The sequence below is a fragment of the Gopherus evgoodei genome, chromosome 1 (assembly GCF_007399415.2).
Source record: "Gopherus evgoodei ecotype Sinaloan lineage chromosome 1, rGopEvg1_v1.p, whole genome shotgun sequence".
Classification (NCBI taxonomy): Eukaryota; Metazoa; Chordata; order Testudines; family Testudinidae; genus Gopherus; species Gopherus evgoodei.
In genome coordinates, this window is record NC_044322.1 from 48,201,300 (window position 1) to 48,227,514 (window position 26,215).

General features: G+C 40.2%; 1 protein-coding gene across 4 annotated transcripts; it reads right to left on the reverse strand.

The window, feature by feature from the left end:
• Window positions 1-696: 696 nt before the first annotated feature.
• On the reverse strand, window positions 697-26,132 carry SPART (spartin). 4 transcript variants are annotated; one of them, XR_004000505.1, is made up of 11 exons: window positions 25,972-26,132; window positions 19,562-19,673; window positions 17,402-18,234; window positions 15,854-16,051; window positions 14,755-14,859; window positions 10,564-10,693; window positions 8,579-8,773; window positions 6,358-6,516; window positions 6,176-6,266; window positions 3,007-3,348; window positions 1,223-1,304 (listed from the first exon to the last, which is right to left on the reverse strand). XR_004000505.1 is itself a non-coding variant. In XM_030563387.1 (10 exons), exons 3-10 carry the CDS (start codon window positions 18,230-18,232, stop codon window positions 1,118-1,120), a joined length of 1,896 nt encoding a protein of 631 aa, XP_030419247.1. In that variant the 5' UTR covers window positions 18,233-18,234; window positions 19,562-19,673; window positions 25,974-26,131; the 3' UTR covers window positions 697-1,117. The 4 variants fall into 4 exon arrangements, 3 of the variants coding, with proteins under 3 accessions (XP_030419247.1, XP_030419254.1, XP_030419257.1); XM_030563387.1 differs by lacking the exon at window positions 3,007-3,348 and having other exon boundaries at window positions 697-1,304; window positions 25,974-26,131; XM_030563397.1 differs by lacking the exon at window positions 1,223-1,304 and having other exon boundaries at window positions 1,896-3,348.
• Between the last annotated feature and the right edge of the window lie 83 nt (window positions 26,133-26,215).

Sequence of the window (26,215 nt, forward strand, 5' to 3'; positions counted from 1 at the left end):
CGAAAGCTCATTTTAATAATTGTTTAATTTAATAATTGTTGGCATTTAATACTAGATTCTGAAGTAGGACAGAAACAAAAACTTAACATTTCAAATACCCTGATATTCCATTAGAGGGCAGTAATACCCAATGTTACAATACATTAGAAATCTTTCTAAAGACATTGCAGTTACAGTAGATAGATTGTGAAACACATGCAGTGTAAAAGGTCAGTGAAAGCCTTTCTATAGAACAATTTTTTCATGGATAGAGTCTCACCCTGATTTTTTTTTTTTTTTGGTACTACAGAGTTAGTTCTCTTCTCCCTCCCACCCCCCAGGGAAAAAAAATTGTACAGAATTATTGAATTCTCTTTTTACTGCCAACATGTAAGTATTCTGATTATTTTTGAGTTGGTTCTCTTGTACAGAGAGTACTTGTCACCCTAATAAACAGTGTGGTTTAAGTCTTTGGTTTACATAAATATTTGTTCTGAAAAGCATTTAACTTTAAAAGGAGGGAGGCTACCTGAGGTTCTCTCTCATTTCTTTTAATATGACTTTGGTTATTAGCTCAGCTGCTATTTAAATGTTAGCTGTCCTAAAGGAATTTCTCTAATCTTTAGAAACTAAAGAATGGAACCCAAACCTAATCTTAGTGCATATAATTAGGAGATGACAATTCTGCCTTTGTAAACTCAATAATTAAAAGTGGAATTAATAAACCATGAATCCTATTAGATTTATTCAGAGTACCAACCCTTTTTCTTTACAAACAGTGTTACAAAAATACTCAAGACAAGTTCATATTTCCATTCATGGTACTGTTCCATTTTAATTAAACTCTTTTTTGAAAATATAGATTATGGAGATTTTATCCTGAATGTACTACATGTAATTCCAAATCCATATCCTTCCAGTGGTCAGACTGATACATGATGCAGAAGTGCTGAATGAAGGGTACTTTCAACTCAGAGAAAATCACTAGTTTTATGCCTTCAGTTTTCTCAAGTATGTAAAGAATTAGTTTTCGTAAAGACAGTTATAAAAATAAATACTTATTCTAGGTTAGCATTATCCCATTACTTTAAAATAGTAAGTTACATCCGTACTGTAAGGCTTTGAGAAATTAAATGTTTTATCTTCCATCCTTTTTCTCCTTTTCTAGTACTTTATATTCATCCAGCACAGCATAACTAGTCTCTTTTGCAGTTTTCTTCACTATAGCTTTGATACCAATGTTGTCAATGTTAAATGCTGTCACACCAACATTGATTGCAGAATTCATAGCGTTGTCTGTAGCATGGCCTGCATCATCCCCATACCTTAAGAAACATCATATTTGTAGATATGAAAATACATTTTAAAATTTAATACAAGTGAAGTCATCTGTTCATTCAGTTTTCCTTATGTGCGAACCCTTGGTACCCATGCCCAAATGGTTGTAAATCTGTTTCAGTATGGGGTCTTCACAACAATACAGCTATGGATTGTAGCAATTCACTCCTCTTGAAATCTTCACTCCCAAAGCAATAGCTTATGCATAGCACAAAGACAATGAAAGAATCCAGATCAAGTTTGACCAGACTTTGTTTAAATATTTAAACATCAAAATTAAAAATTTTGAAAATTCTTATCCATTATGGCTGCTAATCTATCACAAGGCTTATTAATTCCATAACTTTCTTTTCAAGTGTCAGAATACCAACTACGACCCTGTTCTTTTCCCCAGGAGTTAGGTGTAAACCAGGGGTTCTCAAACGGGGTCATGAGGTTATTACATGGGGGGGGGTCGTCGCAAGCTGTCAGCCTCCACCCCAAACCCTGCGTTGCCTCCAGCATTTATAATGGTGTTAAATATAAAAAACAAATGTTTTTAATTTATAAGAGGCGGTCACGCTCAGAGGGTTGCTATGTGAAAGGGAGTCAACCAGTACAATAGTTGAGAACCACTGGTGTAAATGGTATTGGGCGAAGAAAAAAATCTAACTGTTCCCCTACAGGTGTGAATAAAAGGAAGTGAGATGAATTGAAGACAGAACAATGGGAAGAGAGAGTAGTTCTACTAGTTGGAAAGCATCAGCCAGTAGTGTCCTGGTATCAGAAGATCCTGGCAAGGGGCGGTATTAGTCCAGCATACTCAAAGATAGGTCTCAGTCCTGGGCTGCGTTCCAGCCTCTTTACACTGCTTCTATAGCCGAAAGAGGCAGGTAAGCAACCAGATCTCCCCATTTAGGAATTTCTCCAGCAAGGTAGGGCCAGCATAACACATCCCTGTATTGGACCAGCACAGGGGAATGGCCAGAGCACTCAGCAATCCAGCTGTTCCAAGTTGCCACACAGCCCCTTCGGATGCATTGTCGCCATGCATAAATAAGAGCAGGCCAGAAAGAGTCTTGGTGATCCCAGAATCCCAGCAGTGCTAAACCACCTTTGCTTCACCATCTGGGCTGAGCCTCCTGCAAGACCCAGCTCAGAGAGAGATTTTTGTTTGTTTTTTTTGTTTGTTTGTTTTTTGGGTGGAGGCAATGTATTATGTTAAGGACCCAGACTTTGGTTCTCCTATCTAATATGAGAAGAGCAGCCCTGTCTACTGAGGGCTGGACCAAGCACTGAAACTAAGTGAGAAAAAAACCTCATTTGTATTTAATATGCTCTGTTAATAGAGTAGCAGCCTTAGTCATGATTATGGTCTAATTTGCAGATCACAGAATTAGTTGACAGCAAGGAGTAAATATTTGCCAGTTTGATTAGTTATTTCCTCCATTGATACACTAAATAAATTTGCCACAGCATCACTGCAACAGGTAGCTGTACTGATTATGGTACATCCAATGCCAAAGTGTAGTCAATTTAGCTTTCTTCCTAAGCCCTATATACAAGATTTGATAAATTGATTCTTCACCCCAGCTCAAAATTTGAGTGCCTCAGCTGAGAGAGTTTTTGTTTTTAAATGTGTCAAGAGGCACTCAGATACTAGAATGAAGGACACTGATATAAGAACCTAAGTAGTTAGAGGCCACTTACTTAACTTGCACCCAAACAGAGCTAGAAGTTCTGCAGCTACATTCACGTCCAGAACACTTGTAGCTTGGTGGAAACCTGACAGTGTTCCTTTAACGTCCATTATGCTGATTTTTACAGTTGTCTTATAGAAAAGACAGTTCTGCCACCTAAACTGAAACCAGCTTAAAAAGATCTCTTGTAGGATTTTAAAACATGTTTGGATAGAGCCAAATGCAAGAGATGAGGGGGAATCTTCAATCATCAAATACTGTAAGTTTTAGTTAACTGCAAAATTTAGCTACTTATTGCTTGTCACTCTTAGTGGCTGTTGATAGCTGATCTCCATGTTTCCTATTTTTATATCTAAAATAAAAACAAACATTAAAATTATTGTAAATGGCAGCAGAGTACTAATACAGCTCCTCCAGCCACTTCCTGTTAGAAATAAGTATGACAGTTCATTAGACATAAGATACTATTAGACAGCCAGGTAGCAGAACAGTCTGACTAATCAAAACTGCATCACTAAAGTGACATATGGAACATACACACAATACAAGCCCCAATGAGACTGATGATTACTCCTACACCTTTGGGCATGTCTGAGAAACATGCTTAATCTATAGATCTGTAATAGCAATATCTGCTAATATTTTTAAAGCTCTTGCAGATATTTATAAACACATTTCTGTACTTCCCACTCTGTAGAATAAAGTAAAACTTGTTAAAAAAATGAAATGTCATTGTATCCAGGGTGTAAGACTAATGATCTTTCCATGCCCCCTGCAGGCATTATGCCCAGCCTATCATAAGCCTTAATGCATTTCTTGCAGCTGCCTATAAAAGACCCATCACCAACCTGCTTGCCATCTCCCCAAAATGCATTCCAGGAGTACATCCACAGCCTCTAGTCTGAAATGCAGAGAACTTTAACTTTTCACCAGTGACCTCTATTCTATATTGTTTGTCTACTCATTGTCTTACCTGCTTCTTTGTGCTCTTCTGATCTGTTTGCATTTACATGTACCTCTTTGACCTGGCTGCTGCTAGATCATCTGTCACTGACTCCATTGTTACCTAGGTGCCTTTACTGAACCTCCCAGTTCTGATCATGCCTACTATATTGTTTTCCAGATCAACACTTGCACCCTTTCACCTTAGGTCATCATCTTTCCAACATTCCTTTTCATATCTCCCAGTTTGTAATTTTCTCATCTCTTCAGATGTTCTCTACTATCATCTTTCTTCCCATCACGGTAGTACCACATGCTCCTAAATCCTCCTATCCTTTCTGCCCCCTCTTACTTGTCTCTGGCAAGATCTGTATTTATGTCCACCCTAACTTTGAACAGAGCATTTAATCTCTCTACTGCTGAGGCCTATGTTTTAAGTTTCCTTAACTCCCCTATGTCCTCCTTTGCACCTACTTGTAGCTGAAACTCCTTCCTTGTACACCAAATTATCTCATCTTCATCTGAATTTTTGTTAAAAACTTTGGTAAACCAAAACAGTGAAGACTCAACTAGAGTTAGAAGTGACTCAAAGTTTGAAGTATTTTAGCTAGACAGGGTTGTTTGTTTTTTAAATAATGTTGAGATACACACATTAAAATCTGAATAGGATTTCTACCTACATCTCTCAAAGTTGTACTAATTTAGACCACAGAGTTAAAAAAAAAAAATCCATTAGGGCAGTGTTTTTCAAATGGGTTGCGGCATGACAGGCACACGGTTGCTCTGGTCAACACCACCAACTGGGACGTTAAAAGTCCTGTTGGTGGTGCTGCCAAACTAAGGCTCCAAACTGTACCCTGGAAGCGGCCAGTAGCAGGTCCAGCTTCTAGGCAGTGGGGACATGAGGCTCCATGCACTGCCCCCACCCTCAGAACCGGGTCTGCACTCCCATTGGCCAGCAACTGGCCAATGAGAACTGTGGGGGGCGGGTGGTGGTGCCTGTCGGCAAGAGTTGGGCAAAGCCACTTATGTGCTCCGCCTAGAAGCAGGACCTTCTGCTAGCTGCTTCCATGGCGCAGCGCAGTCCACAGCGCCAGGACAGACAGGAAGCCTGGCTCTGCACCCCAGCTGCACTGCTGACCGGGAGTTGCTCAAGGTAAGTCTGAACCCCAACTCTGTGCCTTAATCTCCTGCCCCTGCCCTGACACCCCCCCAAACATGGAACCCCTCCTGCACCCCAAGTCCCTCATCCCTGGCCCCACCCCAGAGCATGCATCACCAGCCCAGAGCCCTGACCCCCTCCCACACCCCAACCTCCGCTGCAGCTCAGAGCCCCCCACACCCTGAACCCCTCCTCATTCCCAGCCCCACCCCACAGCCCTCACTCCTGCACCCCAACTCTTTGCCCCAGCCCTGAGCCCCTCCCTACACCCCTCATCTCCAGTTGCGCTGGGTCACGAGCACCACAGTTTCTTCAACTGGGTCCCTAGAAAAGTTTGAAAACCCACTGCCTTAGGGACATTTACTCAGTTACAACTGTATATACTCATTCATTAGCCTGTTCGTTTATAAGCCGACCCCACAAGTAAAAATAGCAAAAAAACTTGTATGACCCTTTCATAAGCTGACCCTATATTTCTGGGGTTGGAAAACTTTTGCTCCTAGCCCCTCAGGATAGGCTGCTGGAGGGTTGGGAAGTTTTGTTTACCTGGAGCATTCATAGGCACAGAGCCCCTCAGCTCCCAGTGGTCGCAGTTTGCTGTTCCCAGCCAATAAGGGTGCATCACTTCCTGCAGCTGGGAATGGCAAGCCGCAGCCACAGGGAGCCCCTCAGCTCCGTGCCCGTGAATGTTCCAGGTAAACAAACGACAATGTATTAGATATTCAGTTCAATGATTCCACAGAGTTTAAAAATCACCACATTTTGGTGTGGACCCATTTATAAGCCAACCCCTGCTCTTTGATGCATCACTTTACCAAAAATATTCCACTTATGAACGAGTATATACAGTAATCAGATTTAGGTAGAGGGCAAGCCTGTCACTATTCACTTACAACAAAATCATTTACTGTATACCTAGTGCAAAGAGATTTTATTCTGTACAGTAAGATTTGCTATAATTTTGTAAAGTCTAAAAGTTTAACAAACAGGCATATATGCTGGCCATTGTTCATACGTGATCCTAGTTTATAGCAGGAGACAAACCAGTTACTAAGCTGATAAAAATGTAACTTACTTGTGCTGGACAGTGCGAACAGTCTCGGTTGAAACACTATTAGCAATGCATTTTGCTGCACTTTCCAAACCTTGCCATACTGTTGAAAACCCTATAAATATATTCAAATGGTTTATTTTAAGCCAACGCATTGCAAAATGAGAGTTATGTAGCTTGCAGCATGCATTTAGAATTTTTGTTACCTTCAATTCCACTTGCTGCTACAACCATGGCACCATCAAAAGTGGACTTTCCATCTTTGTCTTTCTTAAGCGACTCAGGAACCAATTTACTCCCATGCTTCTTCACATGTGGGGCTAACTCTTTTCCAATACTGCTTGCTATTGAACACACCCCTTCAACTAACACAAAAAAAAGTATTCAGATTGAGTCTCAAAGTTCTTGTTAAATGGAGAAAAAATATGTTTGGTTGAATTCAAAGTTCTATTAAAGTCTAAAGTTGTTGCAATTTTATTCTGTTCATGAGAAAGAGGCTTCTAAATTCATATTTAGGCACCTAAATAGAAATGGCCTGATTTTCAGAGATGCTGAGCAGCCCCTCCCATTAAAAGAGGAAGGATGATCTTGTGGTTAAGGCACCGGACTTGAAATCAACATCTAAGTTAATCTCTTAGTTCTGTCATAGGGCAGGTCTACACTTACCACTTACGTTGATATAACTTACGTTGCTCAGGGGTGTGAAAAAGCCACTTTTTCCAAGCGAGGCAAGTTATTCCGATCGAAGCACCAGTGTGGACAGTGCTATGTTGGGAGGAGACACTCTCCTGTCGACATAGGCCTGGTCTACACTGGGTGGGGGAGGAGGGGTGTTGATGTAAGATACGCAACTTCAGCTACGGGAATACCGTAGCTGAAGTCGAAGTATTTTATTCTGACTTAACTCCCATCTTCACTGCGCAGGATTGACGTCTGCGGCTCCTCGTGTCGACTCTGCTGCTGCTGCTCGCTCCGGTGGAGTTCCTGAGTTGACGGGAGCGCATTCGGGGATCGATATATCACACCTAGATGAGACATGATATATTGATCCCTGAAAAAAAAAAAAATCAATTGCTACTGGCTGATACGGCGAGTAGTCTGGACGTACCCATAGCTACAACTCTTGTGGAGGTGTAGTAGTTACGCTGACAGGAGAGCTGTCTCCTTCAGCATAGAGCATCTTCACCAGACACAGTGCAGCTGTGCCAGTGTAGCACTTCTAGTGTAGACTAGTCCATAAACTTAATCTGGGGCAACTCTCTGTGGACTCAGTTTCCCATCTGTAAATTGGGGATAATACCTCCTGGCCTTTTTTTCTGCCTTGTTTAAATAGATGTAAGCTGGTCAGGAGGGCACATACTGTCTCTTACTTTCATGAGCTCCTCCAGGTGACTAATACCCAACTCACTGGGTCCTAGTTGGGGTTGGGGCCTATACGCACTACCATAATAATGCAAATAATAAGAGAATGAAATCAATAGGCACTGGGGTTGCTCAACACCTCTGAACACTAGGCCACTTCTAACTTCATACTTAAAATTAGGCCTCTATTGAAATGTCTAAGCCCCCAGATTTTGAAGAAAACAACAAAAAAACAAAAAACCACACACCAACCCACACACAAAAACCCCACCACTCTATACTGGTACCTCTATGTTTTGATAATTGTAGAGGTTGAAGAGGAGTTCAGCTATAAGCTTTAAAAACTGACATTAACATCTAAACAAATAAATAAAACCAGCTCCTTTTGTCACCAAAGGTAACAGTCAATTTTAGCCATTTAATTCAACATGGAGAGTCCAATCTAACATTTTAAAATAAATGTAAAATCGCAGAAATCCATGAAATATATCAGAGCAATATGCTTGATCTTTGGATGGGGGTGGGGAGGGGAGAACAGGACAAAAACCACACACACACCCCACTTGCTTTCTAAAAGGCCAAATATGGTATGATACTTTGGGGCTAATTCTGATCTCACACTAACGATAACCAGGACTAGCCAAGTGATCCGTAAATGGAGGTCAGTTCATTAACTCATCTAGCTACTGCGCTTCAGAAACCCGAGCAAACAGGGTGTGTTTACAGTCTGCACATTCAATACATTTTACAGGGGTCAGCAACCTTTCAGAAGTGCTGTGCCGAGTCTTTATTTATTCACTCTAATTTAAGGTTTTGCGTGCCGGTCATACATTTTAACGTTTTTAGAAGGTCTCTTTCTAGAGAGAGTAAATAAGTTTTTAAAAATGTTTAAGAAGCTTCATTTAAAATTAAAATGCAGAACCCCCCGGGGCCAGGGGCCAGGACCCGAGCAGAGTGAGTGCCACTGAAAATCAGCTTGCATGCCACCTCTGGCACACGTGCCACAGGTTGCCTACCCCGACAACACAACATCTTTTTGCAGAATTCAGATGCAGTACATCTTACCCAAAAACCGGCTGACTTTTACAGCTCCTCCAGTTGCTTGTTTTGCTACATGCAGCCCCTTTGCTACAGTTGGATTTACTTCCAAAGGTTTTTCTTCTGGCTCAATGTGTTCTCGCAATTTGGAAGCTCCTTTGTGGATGGCTTTGCCGGTATATTCTGCTCCCTTGACCAAACCCCAACTCAACCAGGATGCTCCTTCAAAACAAATTATATTATGTGTAGTATTTACTGGCTGGACTTCTGGTAGTATTTTCTCCTCCCTCCTAACATACCTAAATTACACACCAGTATTGCAAATGGCAGATGTACTTCCTCAGTCAGAGGTGCTAGCACAAATGAATTTCCACAACTCTTCTTTCTGCTGCCTCCCCAACCACCACATTACCTCCAACTTGTCTGATTTCAGTCACACCTAGCTAACCCTCATCCAAGCCTCAATTTCATGATATAGACCCTGCTCCAGCATGGTTAAGTAAGAGACGGAGAGAGCTGAGTGTTATTAGCATTCATTAACCCTTCCACCAGAGTCACACACTAAACAGGAGGTGTGATCAGCAGGAAAGAACTCTGGGAGCATAGGAACAGTTAGTTACCCACAACTACTCTGCACTCTTAGAAAAAGCAGTACTGAGTCATTCAAGGGCAGCTCAGTTTGCCCCCATTAGCCCACAAGCAAGCACAGCACAAAGAAATGCAGGCCTAATGTACTGGAAACATGATTCTATAAACAGACAAATTTATTTTTCTGTCACCGCATACCTGGAGTACAGAACCATTACAGAATGCTTATCTTTTCTTTAAGAATCAGATGCCTGTTTTCTCTAATATAATCATAAAGGACTAAAACAGTTTCATTTCAGTGGCTTGAATCATTCAGGGCTAGATCCACAAAGGGATTTAGGCACTTAAGTCCAACATTAGATTCTCAGAACCTCCACTCAGATACCATCTAACCCTGTAGGGGTCTAAGTTTCTGCTGGTAGTTGGCATGCACACAGCTGTCTAAATCCTGACACCAGGTGCCTAACTCATGGTAGGATCTCAGATTAGGTGTTCCCCACCAATCTCACCTCAGAGAGGGACAGTCTTAGGGCATGCTTACTGGATCAGGCCCCACACAAAACAGTGGAGATGGTGGTGCCCCTCATACTGTATATCTGAGTGGTTAGAGCATTCACTCAGAATGGGAGACCCAGGTTAAAATCCCCACTCTGCCAGAGAGGAGCAGGGACTGTAACCCAGGTCACCCTGCTCTCAGGTGTGTGCCCTAACCACTTGGCTATGCAGTAAGTCTACTCTCAGCTTCTGCAGCTGTTCCACTTTGTATAAAATAAATATTTGTTCAGTCAGAGAGAGATCGACTCTACAGCCCAGTGCTTAGGGCACTCACCTGGGGAGGTGGAAGACCAGGGTTCAAGTCTCTGCTCCAGTTAGAGAGAGTGGGCACTGAACTTGGTGGGTGCTCTAACCACCTGCCTATTGGGTATAAGGAGGGAGAGGGCATCATCTTCTCCTCTGTTTTTGTGAAAAGGGTGCTTAGGCAAGGTCAAGCCTATGTCCAAGAGAGAATTCAAGGCTGTGAATCCTGAGTGACGGGAGGCGCCTCCCTCTGACTCAGACTTAAGTGCCCAACTCCCTTTAATGAGCTTGATTGAGGTCATACTCCTTCCTCCAATTTCCTATTAGCACAGAGTTGGGGAGCCACCTAAACTAGCTATCTATAGTGAATCCCAATTTTTAGGCGTCTAACTCTCCCCATGCATTGTACAGGAAATCTAGGTGCCTTACTCAAAGCTATGGATTCAGCTACGTGGCTGGGTGCCTAAAGTCAGGCACTGCAACAGAGCTTAAGTAATCTTTGTGGATCTAGCTCCCCTGCCCCACAAAATGTTCATCAGCAACAATGCCTTTAAATCAAAATATAGTGTTTAAACACTACTAGCAGGACAATTATATTAAACATAAATCCCTGATTCTGGTAGTACCTGACAAGATTCCATGGGCTACTTTCTCACTCCACTCAGGTAACTCTCTTTCTCTCTCTCCTCCTTCAGGCTCTGGTTGGATGCGTACAGTCTGGGCCAGGTTAATCACATCACTTGAAGCTTCCAAAGCCTAAGGAATGAAATTCACATTCATGAAAATAAAGTATTTAGCAAGCTACCAAGTTATCTTATTTAGGTACTTAGATGGTCTCCATTAATCACAGCAGCTGAGATCAAGATTTTTAAAAAGGTATTTAGGTGTTACTCCACTCAGTGTTATAAAGCTGAAGTGACTTAGGAGCCAAAGCCTCATTTTCAAAAGAGACAAGTTCCTACATCCTGATGACCTTTTAAGGAGACTTTAGACATTGCTCTGCATGTTGCAATGCCTAATATCTTTAAAAACCTGGGATTAAGTTACTTATTTCTGAGATAAATTAGCAGAGAATGGATGAAAGCCTGCGTGTTGCTATGGGACAAGGAAGAGATTCAGTGACTTTCACAGCAATATTTTTTTTAGAAACTTTTCTAATAAGCATTTTAAAACAAAAAATGTAGACTTTTTGGTCTAATTAAAGTGGAAACTTACTAACTGGAGTGTTTGGCCAATTAACAGAACCGAGAACTCTATTTTGGGGGTTTAATGTAAGAAAAAAATAGAAACATGTCCATCTTTCCATTTTATTTTATTTTTTTTTTTAAGAGGGAAGACAATGCTTTGCTGCTGTTAGGTATGGGAGCTGCAACCCCATCTGTTCTCTCTTTGCCCAGACAGTCCAGCTGCAACAACAAAACACAGCTTTGCTGGGAATTTGCTCCCTCTTCTCTTCCCCTCCCAAATTTATAAATAAAAAGGAAATTTATTCAAGCCCTGAGCTGCTGGACCATTTACAGACTGGCACAGCCAGGAACACTGCAGAGTGGTGTATGATGCTGCCTTGTCTTCAGGCCAAGGGGGGCTGCTTTACCTGCCTTTATCTCTAACATTCTAAAGCCTCTGGATTAGACTGCAAAGTTTGTCAGTCACTCAGAGGTAGCAGTGGCAAAGACCAGACTGGCTACTATTTTTCATAAAGCTATTTTGTTGCAATTAATAGGATTAGAATCATAGAATATCAGGGTTGGAAGGGACCTCAGGAGGTCATCTAGTCCAACCCCCTTCTTTGGGCAGGAAGAATCCCCAGACAGATTTTTGTCCCAGATCCCTGAATGGCCCCCTCAAGGATTGAACTCACAACCCTGGGTTTGGCAGGCCAATGCTCAAACCACTGAGCTATCCCCATTAATATGATTTTACAGTGTAATGGACTTTACTTTGACCCTCCTGGTATTTAACTTTACTAGTATTATTTACTGTTAAAATTAAGTAGAGTTAAAAACTCGCCTTAATTTTCTCTGCCTTCTTTAGCTAGAAGTAATCTATAGAGGTGAAGAGAGGATTGTTTAAAGTTCTGAAAGAAAAAAAAAGATTTGTCTAGGACCAATGGAAAAGAATGGTCATTACCACCATCCAGGAACATCAAATAAGGCACAAAAATACAAAACAAAATACTACTAGACAGGCGAATCTGAGGAGTGTATTTCAAAATAAAATAAAATGGGGGCATGGAACAGGACTGTTACAGCAGGAGTAAGGTGAACAGAGAAGTCCAAAAATAGATGAGCTCTTAGTTTTTTGTTGAACAGCCAGAGATACTAAACAACACGCTACTGGAAGATGAACATTGCAACATAATCTGTATGATCTGCATGCGGAGATTCACCTTCAGTATTGTCCTACTATTCTCATGTCAGTGACTTTAGTATATTAGTCACAACTCCAAGAAAATGACCAATTATTGTTTGATAACAGTATAGGATCCCATTTTTGAATGTGCACACTGTCTTGTATGTAAACAATTAAAATACCTGTTAGAAAAAAAACACATACAAACTATAAAGTAACTTATCTGGGTGCAGCTGTATTGTTGACTAATCCTCTACACTGTAAGCTCCTTAAGTGAGTCATTATAAAGCAAAAATAGATTGTTTTGCAATGTAGAGTAAAACTCATGTTATTTTGTTAAGACATGACATATAGTTGCTAATTATGTCCTCATCAGTACGGTATTAAAAGGGAGGGGGGAATAATTTAACTAAACATTCAGAAGCCAACAAACAAGACTCTGTAATGCTTCCCCCGTGCACACACATTTTATAAATGCCACTGAAGTTTAGATGATGATTTCTAGAATCTTTTAAAATTAGACAAGGCAGTATTAACATTTATTTTGGATTTGATAAAACACTTTAAAATGGTCTTTAAAAGTTGGTTGCCAACACAGCAACTTTAAAGATAAATGCTCTTCTAAGAAAAGCTTCACAGTCAAATCCTATTTCAGCATATTGCTCAGAATTCTTGAAATTGAAAAGCACTGTCTCCTCAATGAAAGAAATAACTCAGAACTTTATGATAGCTCATAAGTATGATCAGCCAGTCATTACAGAAAGCCAAGAAATACTCAACTCTTCCATGATATTATAAGAGTCTCAAGTGGATTCTCTCAACAACAAACATTAGGCCACTTGGTTAGTAGAAAGGAGGAAGGGAGACAATATTTTGCAAGGTCAGGGAGTGGGATTTACTGATCATGGACACTGATGATAAATACCACCCCTGGCAAATACACAACAATATATAGTGAATACCATATATTTTTAGTATTAAATCAAGACCACCAGTTTATGAAGTACTTAAAAAAAAAGAGAAAAAAAAAAGTTTTACTTTCCTAGTAAATACTGAATCCAAATATACATGTTATTCCAAGAGGAAATATCCCTTCATGCATCTGCCTACATCTCAGATCTGTCTCTTGCTGTGTTTCCCTTTTGGATTTACACAAGGCTTCATGTCCCATTTGTCTCCTTCCAAATCCTTTCCCATGCATTTCTCTATGTTGATCCCTCAGGAAGGAATGCCCTCACAATTTGCCAAGCCACCACACCTACTACTTTCGTGTCACAGAAGTAGTGACTTTCTAATTAAAAACATGAAGTCAGTGTTTTGTTGCATTTTACCTTTTAAGTCATTCTTCCATGTTTTGCATGTCATTCTGTTAGACAAGTTCTTCAGAACAGGGACTAGCTATTTGTATGTATTGCACAGTGCTAAGCATATTGTAGGCCTGGGGTAAGCAACCTATGGTACGCGTGCCAAAGGCGGCACGTGAGCTGATTTACAATGGCACTCACACTGCCCAGGTCCTGGCTACCGGTCTGGGGGCCTCTGCATTTTAATTTAATTTTAAAATTAAGCTTCCTAAACATTTTAAAAACCTTATTCACTTTACTATATAACTAAACTATTGTTGTATGTAAAGACTTATAGAAAGATCTGCTAAAAATGTTAAAATGTATGACTGGCACATGAAACCTTAAATCAGAGTGACTAAATGAAGACTTGGCACACCACTGCTGAAAGGTTGCTGACCCCTGTTGTAGGCACTAAATATACAATACTCTCCAGAGTAAACACAACAATTTGGTAACATATTTTGAGTTTACAGACATCTGGCAGCCGGTTCTACCAAAATTAGAACCTTTATAGAAATACTTGTTAGAAGGCTGACAATTTTGAGAAAAATTAAACTACCGTAAATGGGGTTCTACAGAGAACACATTATAATTAAGGGAATCTATTTCCTCTTTCTTAATTGTGTTATTTTTAATAAATTATGTCATATCTCTTTAAAATTCCTAAAATATTTCCCCCCTCATCCTCTTCTCCAAAGGTCCTTTGCATCCAAGCAGGCTGACTCACTGTCAGCACTAAACAAGTAATAACCCACAGCAGAACCTTGGGAATTTCCCCCCCTCATTGTTGCCAGCATCCTTCTAGCAAATATTGTTGAGGGGGTGCTCAATGCTATCATGTAATCACAAGCATACTGATTACAGAATGGGGTTGGGATGTTTTCTTAACCAGAAGGAACTCCCTCCCAAGGGGTAAACTCTGCAGCATTTCAAAGCTCTTTTAGATTAAGGGGCAAGACCAGAACCAGAATTCACCTTTGTTGCAGAGCACTCCACCACCACCGGCTACCATAGAAGCCCATGTGAGAGTTTTAAACACTATAAAAAAAGTTACACTTGTTACTCAATGACAATTTGCATCTTTTATCATTGGTTTAAAATCACTGCCCTAGAATTTACCTGGACTCTGAGGTCAGACATCTGTTTTAACATATCCTCATAATGTTCTCTGTCAGCTGCTGCAAGTTCTGAAGATAATCCTACTCCCTCATGGGATCTTGGCACCTGCATCATCATATCAGGGCAAATTAATAGATTCATGGAATTTTAAGGCCATTAAAGGACCATTATGAACATCTAGTCTGAACGGCTGCATAACACAGACCAGAGAAATTCACCAAGTAATTCCTGTACTGGAGGAAGTTATTCTTCCCTGCTAAGTAATGCCTCAATCCTGCAATGCCTTGCATACAGGATCCTGTGCCAACATAGTGCTGCACTGAGGTTAAAAGGATTTTACATTGGCCAAAGGCGGCTCCCTGGACATAACACTGCAGGACTGGGTCCTTCATGAACACTATTGAGTTCGAGTTTTGGCGGTAAAAGAAGAAGAGCATATCTTTTAGAAAGGCAACCAGTCTTGATTTACAGCCTTTAAGTGATGATGGATTTACCAATGCTTCATTACCCTCACTGCTAAAAATCATCTTATTTCAAATTAGAATTCTTCTAACTTCAACTTCCTGCCACTGGATCTTGTTATTCCTTTGTCTGCTAAATTAAAAAAAGTCCTCTAGTATCAGATATCTTTTCCCTGTGTAGGTGCTTATAGACTGGTCAAGTGACCTCTTAACCTTCTCTGCAGTAAGTTAAGCAGATTCAGCTCTTTAAAACTCTTCTGTTCAAGCTTGCTTTCCAGCTCTCTAATCATTTTTTAAAGTTCTATTCGAACTGGACACAGTAGTCAAGCAATGGTCTCACCACTGCTAGATAACAGTGCCCTTCTACTCAATATTTTCCTGGAGAATCATATTAGCCTTTTTTGGGAACTCACTGCTTTCCATGATATAGTCCCCCTCATCCTTAAATACTGCCTCCAATAGTGTTTTTCTAAATGTATTACGTTTGTATGTGGCTGTACTAAAATGCATATTACTCTGCCCAGCTTACCGAGTGATCCAGATTACTCTTATATAAGACCTCAAAGTTATGCCTGTTATGCAGTTACAATTTGTTGCATCTTTTATCCTTGGTTTAAAACTATTGCCCTGGAATTTACCTGGACTCTGAGGTCAGACATCTGTTTTAACAGATCTTCAAAAAGCTCTCTGTCAGCTGCTGGGAGTTCTGAAGATAGCACTACTCCCACGTGGGATCCTGGCACCTGCGACATCAAATCTGGGAACATGTAGACTCCAGTATTACAGCACAGAACAGGAGACTGGTTGCACATAAGAGGATACAGCCAATCACAAACCTGAAAATGACAAATACATTTGTTTGTATAAATTGAAGAATCATGCTTTTTCTGATACGTCAAAAGTACTGTCAGTTGAAGGGTAAAGGATCTGTACAGATTAGCATCACAGACTCCAAGGTTCCCATGTTGTTTTATTAAAAGAGTCTCAAATGACCCTGAAAAGTGTATTGTTGGGACACAGTCTCAATAGACTGCCACCAAAGTTAAATAAGGAACAAATAAAATTCACTTCCACAAGGCTATCACACAGCATAGCAGCCTTTTAGTGAGCCTCAGGAAACACAGCATCAGCAGTAGAGGGAGCCTTATGCCAAACAGGTGCTAGATTTACAGTCCATATGGCATTCTGCTCCAATCAGAACAGGTTTACATGACACAGTGTAAAGAATGGGCATGGATGCCAATGAGCTGTATAGAGCTTCTAGTGCTGCTAACACTTGTGGAGCAGAACCAGTGGTGGGAATACATCCCTCTTGTAGACAAGGATAAGGAGATCCAAACAAACAAGCTCTCAAAAGAAGAGACTGAAGTTGGAAACCAAGCTGGAAAAACAGTACTAAACGTACACAAGGAAACAATGCTGCACTGGCAAGAAAATGGACTAGATAACCTAAAAAGTCAGTTCCATCCCTAGTTTACATAAGTAGGTTGGACATACACCACAAATTCAGAACTGTAGTTATCCAAGTAAACCACACTGGCATGGTCAGCTAGAAAGTTAAGTATCAGAGGGGTAGCCGTGTTAGTCTGGATCTGTAAAAGCAGCAAAGAATCCTGTGGCACCTTATAGACTAACAGATGTATTGGAGCATGAGCTTTCGTGGGACATGCATCCGATGATGTGTGCATTCACCCACAAAAGCTCATGCTCCAAAACGTCTGTTACTCTATAAGGTGTCACAGGACTCTTTGCTGTTAGAAAGTTAAGTATTTAAGTCCATTTTAAGCTGACCCTTTATACACAGATTCAGTTAATGCCAATATATCATTCAATAGGTCAAATTTATCTGAGGAAAGGGAAAACGAGTTCTATAAGATCAAAAAAGTGTTAAAAGCCAACCCATTCCAAATGAGCAATCCGTTGAAACATTTGGTGTTCTAGAATTCTCAGACAAAAGAGCTATTTCTTCACAGACACAACAGCATGTTTTAGTGGCATCTATGCATACAATAAATGTACAGAGAACTGCTCTTTCACTAGCTACAGGTTCTTTCAAAGTAAAGACAAGAGAAGGTTTTGGCTTAGAAGTGCAGGAGCCCAAATGGCTCAGATTACAAAGTTCTAGCATGTATGCAAAAATTGATAACAGACACAATGTATTCTAAAGTTAAACACCACACCGTTACCTGAAGAAACGCAGGGGGACGATTCTGGGCCATTGCACCATCAGTGTCCAAGAACTTCACAATGCGCAGGTATCCAGGATACGAAGGAGCACTAACCTGCCCATCAGGACTCACAAAGAATATCTGTACTCCTTGGGGAATCAGGATCAATTCATCTGCATCTACTCCTAGACTTTCAAGGGCAGGTGGCTGAGTACATTTTGTGTAGTAGTCCTCTCCAACTGATGAAAACTCCCCCGAGTCTGTACCGTAAGATACAGTATAGTGTCCATCAGTAGCTTGAGGGGTATACACAGGAGGAGCTTCATGTGGTAGAGAGTGAGCTTTTGGAGATGAAGGACTCATAGCTGGAAGTTGCCCTTTGCTTGTAGTTGCAACATTTTCATTTTCTGCAGGCGGCGCAGATAGTGGAATGAGAGAATAAGGTGCAGGGGGCCTTTCTGGCTTTTCATTAGTGGGAATCACTGGGTATAACTTGGGCTCCTCTAGAGGCACATTCATTGTGATGGCATTAGTTTGCATTGCAGGGGTATTTTGTTCTAGAATATTCATCCGAGTTCTAACATTTTGTAAAGTCTCTTGCATCTTTTGCTGCATTTGTCTGGCAGAGTCCCACTGGGATCCTGTACATTCAGGACCCTGTGATGGAATGCTAACTCCTCTAAGCAAGTGGTCAAGTCCTTGCTTATAGTAGTTCCTTGCTTCTTCCTTTTGACCCAATTCATCTGTATTCAGTCCTTTATTGACAAAGAGAAAGGCTTTCTTGAACTCTTCTTTAATAGCTTTAATGTTTGCATCTTCTAGAATAGCAGGATCCTGTTCTTGTTCCATGACTGCAAATTGGAACACAGTGTTAACATGACTAAGTGTAGGCATACCTTCCTGATCCTTCTAGGCATCCACTAAGAACTGTTTGCAGTCAATTAAAAGACACTTCTTATAAAATAAAACTTGTTTGTTCAAACCAGGATAATAAATTTTACAGAGCACTCGAAATCGTCTTAGCTCCAAAGTATCTATCTGCATGGTGCAGGGTCTGATCTGTTCTATTAACATTTCTGGTTAGCCTTTGGATTAGCAAATAAGATTCCAGCTCATTGAGGACTCTCATCCTGTATTAATCAGGTCTGACTAATCCTAAATGAGGAGTTTATACCACAGAGGTGTTTACTTATTAAAAAAGAGAGAAAAACTGTGGAAAGGGTTTATGTTCCAGAATATTTTATAATGACAGAAGTGTATTTCCAATGGATATAAATACACAGACCCTCCATTACTAAAAATTTATGATGGTTCCCTATCTTCATTTAGGTCAACTCAGCACTTCTTGGTAAGTGCAGAAAGATACACAAACAAAGAAGTGCAACTCAAAACAGAATGCAACACTATATTTTGAACAATAGCTGCAATGTATGTTTTCTAAAACTAGTTTCATTTCTCTTGCTGATAGGTTTAGTATACTGACAAATATTATTTTATAAGAAGTTTTTACATGTCCAATTTGGATATAACATTCTGAACAAGATCAATTTGTTCATTTTGTACTTCACATTACAATGTCTTTGCTTATACTGTAACTAGACCCTCAGTTTTTACACTAATCAACTGTTTAAGTTAGCTAATGTGTGACCTTGCAAGGTGCTGTGCACCCTCATCATCCAGGGAACTCAAAGATTTGGAGGGTCCTGCTGGGTTTCAGTTCCTGCAATTGTAAATTGTCTATGTCAATTATTACTGGTCCAAAAATTAAGCACCAGAAGAGAGCACAGACTCCTGATACTACATTTGGATGTCTTAAAAATCCTTAACAGCAGCAACAAGCAGGATAAGTTTTTTAATTAAATATTTGGATTTTTTAAATAAAAATCCATTTTATGTTAAGTATTTATTTTAAAAACAAATGTATTTAAAATTAAATTTGAATTGACAGCAACTTATGTGAAAGCCTACACTCACTCTACTTTATCAAATATTTCAAAGACATAAAAAATGATGAGCTGAATTAATGAGTCCTCCTCATAACATTTAATGAGTTAAAGATTATTTTTAAATGTTATGGGGAAGAACATTTAACTTTTGAGGTCAAGCTTTATAAATATGACACTAAAAGTCATTTATTTCATTTTCATTCTTTATAATGGAGGAAAAATTGGTCTTTACCTTTTTCCAAATGGCAGTCTTTCAGTTTCTGTTGTGCTTTTGGGTTAATTACTTTTGTTTTCAGTTTTGCAGACTATTCAGTCATCTAGCATTCTTCAGAGTATAGCCTCTCCTGTAAATTTCAACAATTAGAGATTAAATGAAAATACCAGATTTTTCCCAACCAATAAAAATACTTCAAAATGCTCTTTTTGCTTTTTAAATTGAATTCCATTTTCCATCCAAATTCAGCTGGACACAAATCATGAATAAATAGTTCATTATCTAGTAAATAAGAAATATAAGATGCACCGTTTTAATATAATGGAAACAACAACAACAGAAATAAGAATTTAAATTAAGTTATGTAATTGCCTAAATAAATGTATATAGTTGTAGTTAATTCTCCTGGTTAGCAAAAAAGTACCACAGCTAACATCCAGGCTACAGTTAGTTTGAATAATCAAATCAATATGTTTTAATGGTTTATCAACCAGTGACAATGAACTTTTCTTTGGAAAAATAATTTAAAGAACAAATGGGAAACAATTAAGGTGACCAGACGTCGACTATCCCAATTTTGAGGAGTTTGTCCCGCGTCCTGACCAGAGCATGGTCAGGACGCTATTTGTCCTGATATTTTGTTTCCTGGTCTTTGGCGACAATTCAGCAGAGATCCCTTCAGTTGCGGACGGTCTTCGGTGGTATTTCGGCGGTGGGTAATAAACCTTGCCGCCAAAGACAGAAGCACCCGCCGCCAAATACTGTCCGCAACTAAAGGGCTCTCCGCTGAATTGCCACCGAACTCTCGGACGGGTGAGTGGTTTAAAAAAACAAAACCCACACACGGCCTCCCCGTGGTGGTCCCAATATTTTCCCCTTAACATCTGATCACCCTAGAAATAATTATAATCATTTAAATAAATGAATGTTTTCTGTTTGCAGATTTAAATCCACTGTGAGTGAAAGGAGAGGGAACAGATTAGGAGACCGGTAGAAGGGGGACAACAAAGTAAATGAATGTGAGGATGGACTGGAGGGAGAGAAATTCCACATGAGGATGGTTCGTTTTCTTTAGGTCAAAATTTAAAAATCTGTTTTAAATTTTACAATGAGACCCATTCTGAGGTCAGTGGGGTTCCATGTGAGAATGACTGAGTGGATTCACATACAAGGCCACAGCCTGTTATGAGATTTTTTGTTTATCTTTCAGTTTTCACTTTTCTCTTATGCTAATGATTTTTAACTGAGAAAAGGCATAAAATATAATCCCAAAGCAGTAGTTAAACTGAAATAATGAATAATATAATCCAATATTTTTTTATCAGCTCCCTAACTTGTCTATAGGAGTACAGCACTAGCACCACAACACTACTGCTACTGCTGCCCCTTTACTGCAAATAGATCTGCAGGAAAAACTACAATGTCAGCACAAGCACTGTTTACACAGCAGCTGATGCACACACTTGTGCAGCAATAGGGCTGCAACAGCAGGCTCTGTGATTCCAACCAGTGCCACACACTGTGATACTAGTTAGAAATGTTTTATTCATGGTGTTAATATGAATAGTCAATTGATTTTATATTTTGAATCTATTGTTGGCAGCAGTGCATTCTCTGGTGTGCAGCCACACAATATGGAACTGGGAGCACCAGAGGCTCAGTGGAAAGCCATTCTACTGGACACCTTCTGAAGCCATCTTAGGTAGTTTGAGGAGGGAGAAATTCAGAGATTAGGCAAACAAAGACTTGCTAGAAATGTCATGATAAGTCCAAAGGATACAATTTAGTGCCTGTACTTCCAGATGTATACATATACACTGTCTGCCTATCTCAGAACGTCTGCATTTTACTTGTGCTTAAAATCATTTTAAAACATCCCCAATATATGATACCTCAATCTAGTAGGTGGGTCTAGTAAACAGTTTGGATTTAAAACTTTAAACTAAGCATGAACTAAAAATCATGTTGAGGAATGGGATCTAATTTCCTTAGGATGACTATTTCATTTTCCCTTTGCTGACAAGGGAGTTAACAAATTTTTGTAAGAAGATAGTTAATTTGGGCCCGAGATTTATTCATGAAGATATATGGAAAAGCTTCCATGCAAGGAAATACTGAAAAGATTGGGCCTGTTTAAAGAAGAAATGAGTAAATGGGGATATGATAGAGATATTTAAAATTAGTATTATAGAGAAGGTGAAAATCAGGTGCTTCTGTTTACTCTCTCATATAAGAAACATTCAATGAAATTGGAAGGCAGCAAACTTAAGGAATAACCTGCTCGTATGAGGCCAGGTCTGTCTATCACACATACTTATCACCACAGTATCTGAGCAACTCACGATCTTTAATACATTTATTCTCACAACACCTTTGTTATGTAGGGAAATGCTATTATCTTCATTTTACAGAAGGGGAAATGAAACACAAGGGGACTAAGTGATTTGACCAAGGTCACATAGGAAGTCTGTGATGAAGCATGGAATTGAACTCATGTCTCCCCAGATCCTAACCTAGTACCCAACAACTGTTATACAACCTCCCTGGGGCATCAAACTTAAAACTGATAATAAAAGAAAATATTTTAAGCAGTGCACAATTAACATATGGAATTCATTATCAGACAATATCCCTGTTAAACATAATCCCAAATTTTATAATACATATATATATATATATATATACACATATATATATATATATATATATATATATATATATATATATATATATATATATATATATATATATATATATATATACACACACACACACACACACACACAAAATGATGGGGTCTAAATTAGCTATTACCACTCAAGAAAGAGATCCTGGAGTCACTGTGGATAGTTCTCTGAAAACATTTGCTCAGAGTGCAATGGTAGTCAAAAAAACTAACACAATGTTAGAAAACATTAGGAAAGGGACAGATAAGACAGAAAAATATCATAATGCCACTATAGTAAATCCACAGTACACCCATACCTTGAATACAGCACGTAATTCTGGCTGCCCTACCTCAAAAAATATTAGAATTAGAAAGCAGATTTAAAACATACGGAAGCACTTCTTCAAACAATGCACAGTTAACCTGTGGAATTCATTGCTAGTGGAGGTTATGAAGGCCAAAAGAATAACCGAATTCAAAAAAAGAGTTAGGTAAATTCATTAATGGCGATTAGCCAAGATGGTCAGGGACATAAACCCATACTGTGGGTCCCCTTACACTTCAGACTACCAGAAGCTGGGTCTGGACAATAAGAGATGGATTACTTGATAATTTCCCTGTTCTGTTCATCCTGCTGAAGCATCTGGCACTTTGGTCTGACACAGTAGAGTCATTCTTTATGTTACCTTGAAGCCAAGAGGTTAGTAAGATTCAAAAAAGTTTTAGTCCATTCTGTGACTGAGAATATCCAGTTTTACATTAGACAGGCCATTAGACTCAATTACATTAGGCAGACAGTTAGAGATTTAAACGCTCATGTTCCAAGGTATAAACCAATCACTAACTGACAGGAACAAGAAAGAAACTTTTCCTATGAGCAGGTTAAACTTTAACTGTCCATTGCAGGATTTCTTTCAGCTTCCTCTGAAGCTTCTAATACTAGACACTGTCAGGTACTGGACAAGATGGACCACTGGACTGATTGGGTATGGTAATTCTTATGATCATGTAAATAGAAAACTTTAAGGATTCCAATACAATTGACATCTGACAGTTTACAAGCAGGCTCATGCCTAAATAATTTCTTCACACTACTTCTCTCCCAACCCCCACATTCCACCCAAGCAGCATGATGACTAATACACCCCCTTGGGTCCTACTACTCCTGTTCTCCAGGCTTTTCCCATACTGTACCATTAACTGGAATTCTCTCCTGACCCAGGGGGCCATAGCACCAGCTTTTCCTCCCAATTCCTCCTCAAAACATACTAAGAACATAAGAACGGCCATACCAGGTCAAACCAAAGGTCCATCTAGCCCAGTATCTGTCTACCGACAGTGGCCAATGCCAGGTGCCCCAGAGGGAGTGAAGCTAACAGGCAATGATCAAGTGATCTCTCTCCTGCCATCCATCTCCATCCTCTGATGAGCAGAGGCTAGGGACACCATTCTTTACCCTTCCTGGCTAATAGCCATTTACGGACTTAGCCATCACGAATTTATCCAGTTCCCTTTTAAACAATGTTATAGTCCCAGCCTTCACAACCTCCTCAGGTAAGGAGTTCCACAAGCTGACTGTGCGCTGTATGAACAACTTCCTTTTATTTGTTTTAAACCTGCTACCTATTAATTTCATTTGGTGACCCCTAGTTCTTATATTATGGGAATAAGTAAATAACTTTTCCTTATCCACTCTCTCAACATCACTCATGATTTTATATACCTCTATCATGTCTGACGAAGTGGGCATTCACCCACGAAAGCTCATGCTCCAAAATGTCTGTTAGTCTATAAGGTGCCACAGGATTCTTTGCTGCTTTTACAGATCCAGACTAACACGGCTACCCTTCTGATACTTGAGTAGTTTAGTATCATCTGCAAATTTTGCCACCTCACTGTTTACCCCTTTCTCCAGATCTTTAGGAATAAATTGAATAGGACTGGTCCTAGGATTGACCCCTTGGGAACACCACTAGTTACCCTCTCCATTCTGAGAATTTACCATTAATTCCTACCCTTTGTTCCCGGTCTTTTAGCCAGTTCTCAATCCATGAAAGGACCTTCCCTTTTATCCCATGACAGCTTAATTTACGTAAGAGTCTTTGGTGAGGGACCTTGTCAAAGGCTTTCTGGAAATCTAAGTACACTATGTCCACTGGATCCCCCTTGTCCACTATTTCTAGGAGGCTTTTAAATCACAGTCCATCTCCCACTTTCCATCACCATTTGAGATTAAAACCACAGAAACAATAATGACATGACTCACTTGACTTCATCTGCACTGCCTTTAGTAGGACTGACACTCCTATTACCTATAGGTTGGGTAATTACAAAGTAAACTGAGCCTGATATAAAAAATTGCCATCAGATTTGGCTGTCATCATGGAAAGAAGTTACAGAACAAACATCATTAATCTTCTCTCTTTTATTAGCAGCAAGTCTGACAGATAGATATGAACCACTCCCACTCCAAACTGCAAAGCACAGTTCTAAAAAAAAAAAAATTTTCAAAACTCAAACCATTCTGAGAAGAGCTTTCATTCTAGATTACCTATGAAGCTGTAGCTCATTTTAGTTAACTTATTGTGTTTCAGTGAAATACTCTATCCATTCAGTGTCAGTTTGAGAGCACCAAACAAACATTTAACACAGCTGGTACGGACCCTAGATTTTCAAACATCTCTATGGTTCAATGCAATTCAGTACTAATATACTCCCAACACCTACATGAGGTAAATCAATTTTACTATTCCCATTATTACTGAAGTTTTCAGAAGTGTTCACTAATTTTTGAGTACTCAGCTTTAGATAACTTGGTTTTCTGCAGTGCTGAGGCATCACAACTCCCATGGGAACGCTTAGGAGAGAAGTCTGGCAAAGTTACTTAAGCCAAAACAAGGGATCAGTATTAGACAGGAATTTAAGACCTGTGCTGTGTAAGTGTAACCCTTCTCATCCTGACTCTGCTTACATAAGTAAAACTGCAAGATTATTTTTTTAAATGATTGTTTCATTATTCTGGTATAAGTTTTCAAATCATACAGGTACTTTTAAACATGTCAGTTGTATCTGCAGACCTTTTGGGAATGGGTGAAAAAGCTAAAAAATGAACCTGTGTTAACAAACAGAAACTGTGCAACTTCAAAGTTACGTTTAATTTTCCTGTACTCTGGGGCCTTTTTTTTTTTTTAATATATAATTGGCTTTATTAACTTTTTGTTCTGTGTTTCAAGTCAATAAAAATGTTGGCAATGTCAGTTAATAAAGTGACTTGCAGATTTGTTTTGTGATGCGTGAGGTCAGGTCAGTTACCAGTTTGTTGTCCTGATGTTTATAAAATAAGTGACCACCACAAGTCTCTGGGTGGGTGTGCCTACCACTTCCAATGTTAATCCGTGTGTACTGGGGCTGGCAGTGGAGGGGTGACAAGTCAGCAGGAGGGAGCTGGTCCGTGACCACAATGGCACCTAGGGGCTCCCAACTCACAAATGTGGGGGAAGTAACCCCCAACTCCACTGGGTCTCAGCTAGAAACCGCCCCCCATAAACAAATGCAGGGTCTGCCCAGGGAGGAGACCCCACAACTGACAGAGAACGACACAGGAGCAGAAGAAACTGACGCCGCACCAGCCCCACAACACCAGGGAGTCCCCCCACCCCAGCCAGGCACAGAGGACCCTTCACCCCGCTCCCCACCCGCAGGCGGGCTCGCCCCTTGCCCAGCCCAGCCCAGCCCCGCCCCGCCCGAACCCGGCACTCACACGGAACTGGAACCGCCCGCCAGCAGCCTGCTCCCTCTGCGCCACTATCGCAGCGATCCCAGCTGCCCTGAGAATCACGTGACCGCCTGTCAGCTGTTCCCATCCCTCACGTGGAGGTTTTTGGGCGCTGGGCAGGGCGCTCCGTTTGTACGCCCTGCGCCCCGCTAGCCCGGAGCGAGGCTGCGCCGCCGCGGCGCACTGCGGGTCTGGGCTGTCACGGGTGTGGTCGCTATCGGGGTGTGGC